General features: G+C 43.7%; 1 protein-coding gene across 2 annotated transcripts; it reads right to left on the reverse strand.

The window, feature by feature from the left end:
* Positions 1 to 1,924: 1,924 nt before the first annotated feature.
* LOC102813143 (spindlin-2-like) lies at positions 1,925 to 2,874 on the reverse strand. 2 transcript variants are annotated; one of them, XM_006876498.1, is made up of 2 exons: positions 2,647 to 2,874; positions 1,925 to 2,343 (listed from the first exon to the last, which is right to left on the reverse strand). In XM_006876498.1, exons 1-2 carry the CDS (start codon positions 2,869 to 2,871, stop codon positions 2,095 to 2,097), a joined length of 474 nt encoding a protein of 157 aa, XP_006876560.1. In that variant the 5' UTR covers positions 2,872 to 2,874; the 3' UTR covers positions 1,925 to 2,094. The 2 variants fall into 2 exon arrangements, with proteins under 2 accessions (XP_006876560.1, XP_006876559.1); XM_006876497.1 differs by having other exon boundaries at positions 1,925 to 2,874.
* Between the last annotated feature and the right edge of the window lie 275 nt (positions 2,875 to 3,149).

A 3,149-nucleotide genomic window follows, 5' to 3' on the forward strand; every position in this document is an offset into this window, starting at 1 on the left:
CTGTAATTGCCAACCTCTCTCAGTTCCTGGAAGTCCACTCCCCAAAATATGTATGAAGTTAGGGAACCTTGGGCTCTTTATACTCACCAGCTCTTCAAGGGGCAGTGAGGGGTGGGAAATCAAGAAAAGGGCCTTTAAAGGGGTCTTTGGGAGAGTGACTTCACAAGTATAAGGAGAAGGGGAAGAGCAGGATACAAACCCAGACATTGAGACACCTCACTTCTGAAGTACTTTATTGGGGCTGCTGCCCTTTCTCCCCACCAACTACCCCTCTTGTTGTTGTTGTTAGGTTCTGTTGAGTTGATTTAAACTCATAGCGACCCTATGTACAGCAGATCAAAATCATCCCTTTATGTGATACTATACAGTCACAGGAAGGAGTTAGCTCCAGCCATAACTCCCAGCTCAATTATACCAAGGCATCTATCTCACCTAACAAATATAAGCTGCACAAACTCCCATCATAGATCCCATGTGCTTGGAATGGAAAAGACTGACTTAGTAGGTACCTGGTGGAGCCAGGAGCCACTGGCTTTGTGTAGTATCTTGCCACTATGGTTCTTTTGGAGATGATAACTTTACAGTGGTAGAGCTATCCTACTGAGAGAAGGATGGACTCTCAGAGTATGCCCAAGCTAGCATAACAACAATCCTCTGTTGCCTCTCCTAAGAAGGTAAGAACCACCCAGCAAGAAGAACAGTGAGGGCGGTGCTATACTTGGGTTCAAGTTTTACTGGATAAAATTATTTCCAAATGGAAGTTGGCACATTTCCCACAGTCCCATTCTCCACAGATATTACTTATTCAAATGCACCAAAACCTTCTGGTTCAATGTTTGCCGTACCTGGGCCATCCAAGAAATGTGAGGATGTGGCTCATAGCCCGGCAATTATGAGGCACCATGGCTAGCTGTGTGCTGTGGAGTCGGTTCCTACCCATAGCGACCCTGTACAGGGTTTCCGAGGCTATAAATCTTTACAGGAGCAGAATGCCTCATCTTTCTCCCGCGGAACAGGTGGTAGTTTCAAACTGCTAACCTTGTGGTTCGCAGCCCTATTCGTAACCACTACGCTACCAGAGCTCCTATGGGGTACCATAGTAGTGTGTTTTGTCTGAGGTTCTGCTTGGCTGGGGAGGCAAGATGAAAAAAGCGGTCTTGTCATGGATTCTCTACAATAAGAAAAGACTTCAGGTATGAACTAGGCTCCTGTTTAACTGGCCTGAGCTATCCATGTCAAAATGCTGTTGTAGGGAGACTGTAACTCAGCTGACTTCTTTGACAATTGTCCTTTTTTTGTTCACATGTATGTTGCCAGAATTCCAACTTTTCCTGAGATTTACCCACTCCCACATCCCTTGTCCCCCTCTATAAATCTTTCTTCTTAGTGTACCTTCTCCCTCTATGTCTCTCCCCTCTGGCCTTCCATTCTTGCAAAGATCCTCCCTTTATTCATCTTTTAGACTCTCCCAAATTCCTGCCCACTATGCCTCTCTCCCCTTTTCTCTGGATACTTCCATACCTCTTTGTGACCCTCTCTACTCAATCTATTGATTGTTTCACTCTAAGTTCCAAGATTTCACTCTCCCTCTGTCATTTTTTTCATTTCTTTCCCACTTGAATGTCTCCCACTCACTATATCTTCCCTTCCTTCAGGGAGCCTCCCGGATCTCTTCCCAGACCTCTTCCCAGATTTTCCTAAGCAATCATTTCCTCTTTTCTCTCTCACACAGTCTATTTGTAGCTCCTTCCTTTCTGGCTTTCTCGACAGGCCAACTAAGTCCTAGTCAATTTTTAGATGAGTGAATAATGATACTAGCTTGACTTTATTCCATGCCTAAATGTACAGCTGTTTCTTCCTTTCATGTCTCTCCATCAAACACACCCAACCTTTTCAAGAAGACAAATTCCTTAGACAAGGCATGTCATGGCCACACAAAATTTGTATTTTTCAGAAAAAAACAATATTTATGCTGGCAAAGATGTAGCATTAACAGGGACCCTCAAGCTTTCACTACACTAATAAGCAACAATTTTTGCATGTCTACAAATTATACATTTGTTTTCACAAATATGGCAAATTTTACAGTAATAGTTAGGACTTTTTTACCAAATCATAGACATAAATATGGAAATCATCATCAAATTTGATGAAATACACAGAGGGTTTGGCTTTAACTTGATGAATGACCTTGCCTGTCCTTTTGGAGCCATCTTCTTTGGTATATTCCACATGTTTACCTATCAGACCATCTACAACTCCTTCTGGCTCCCTGTCGGTTGGAGGAGACTCATTGGACTCTGGCATGATGCGGAGGTCACCTTCTTTATAATCATCTAAAAGCTGGTACATATATAAGACAGGATCTTTCTCATAGGTAATATAAAACCAGGCTTTCATGATTGGTGCTTGGGCTAAAACCATCCCCCTCCATTCATCCTTAGAACCATGCTCACCCTCAAACATATGTTCCACTGCTTTGCCAATTATGGTGTTTGCAAGGCTCACATCTCTGACTCGAGAAAATGGAACTTTATCAGGAAGGATTTTAAGCTTTAAAATCCTTTCATCTCTGTGAAGTTCTAGTCCATAGACACAGTCAATTCCATCATATTTCACCAAATAAAGAGAGGGATTTATAGGCACCTGATCCAGAACGGTTCCTTTCCACTGGGTGATGGGCTCATCACCTTCCTTCCATCCATGTGAAATTCTGCAGCCCACTATGTTTCTGTGGGTATGGGAGGAAGGTCGGCCTCTCTGTTTCTTCTGGAAGATCTTTTTCTTTCTCATATTTGCAGATCCTGTGTGGTGACCTACAGCTGTCCTGGTATGCTGTCCTGCAGCTGCCTTTTTGTGGAGGGTCTTCATACCTGCAGGGGAGGAGAGAGGCTAGGGAGAAATGTTCAATTTGCATTTCAAATAGTTTTAAATCTGTATAAGGGAGTCCTTGTGTACTAGGTATACTTGCACCCATGTTATTCCTAAGAATCTAGCATAAATGCTGGATATCAAGGCACTCTTGGATGCCTGCCTGCAGTGTCCCCACCCCCACTGCCACTCAAAGCTAAGCTTCTTCCTCCTGTTAGGGAGGGCTTGAGTAGAGCTGGCTGTGGTGGTCTTGGTGGTTGGGGACCCCCACAAGAGGG

The sequence above is a fragment of the Chrysochloris asiatica genome, unplaced genomic scaffold (assembly GCF_000296735.1).
Source record: "Chrysochloris asiatica unplaced genomic scaffold, ChrAsi1.0 scaffold00383, whole genome shotgun sequence".
Taxonomy (NCBI): domain Eukaryota; kingdom Metazoa; phylum Chordata; class Mammalia; order Afrosoricida; family Chrysochloridae; genus Chrysochloris; species Chrysochloris asiatica.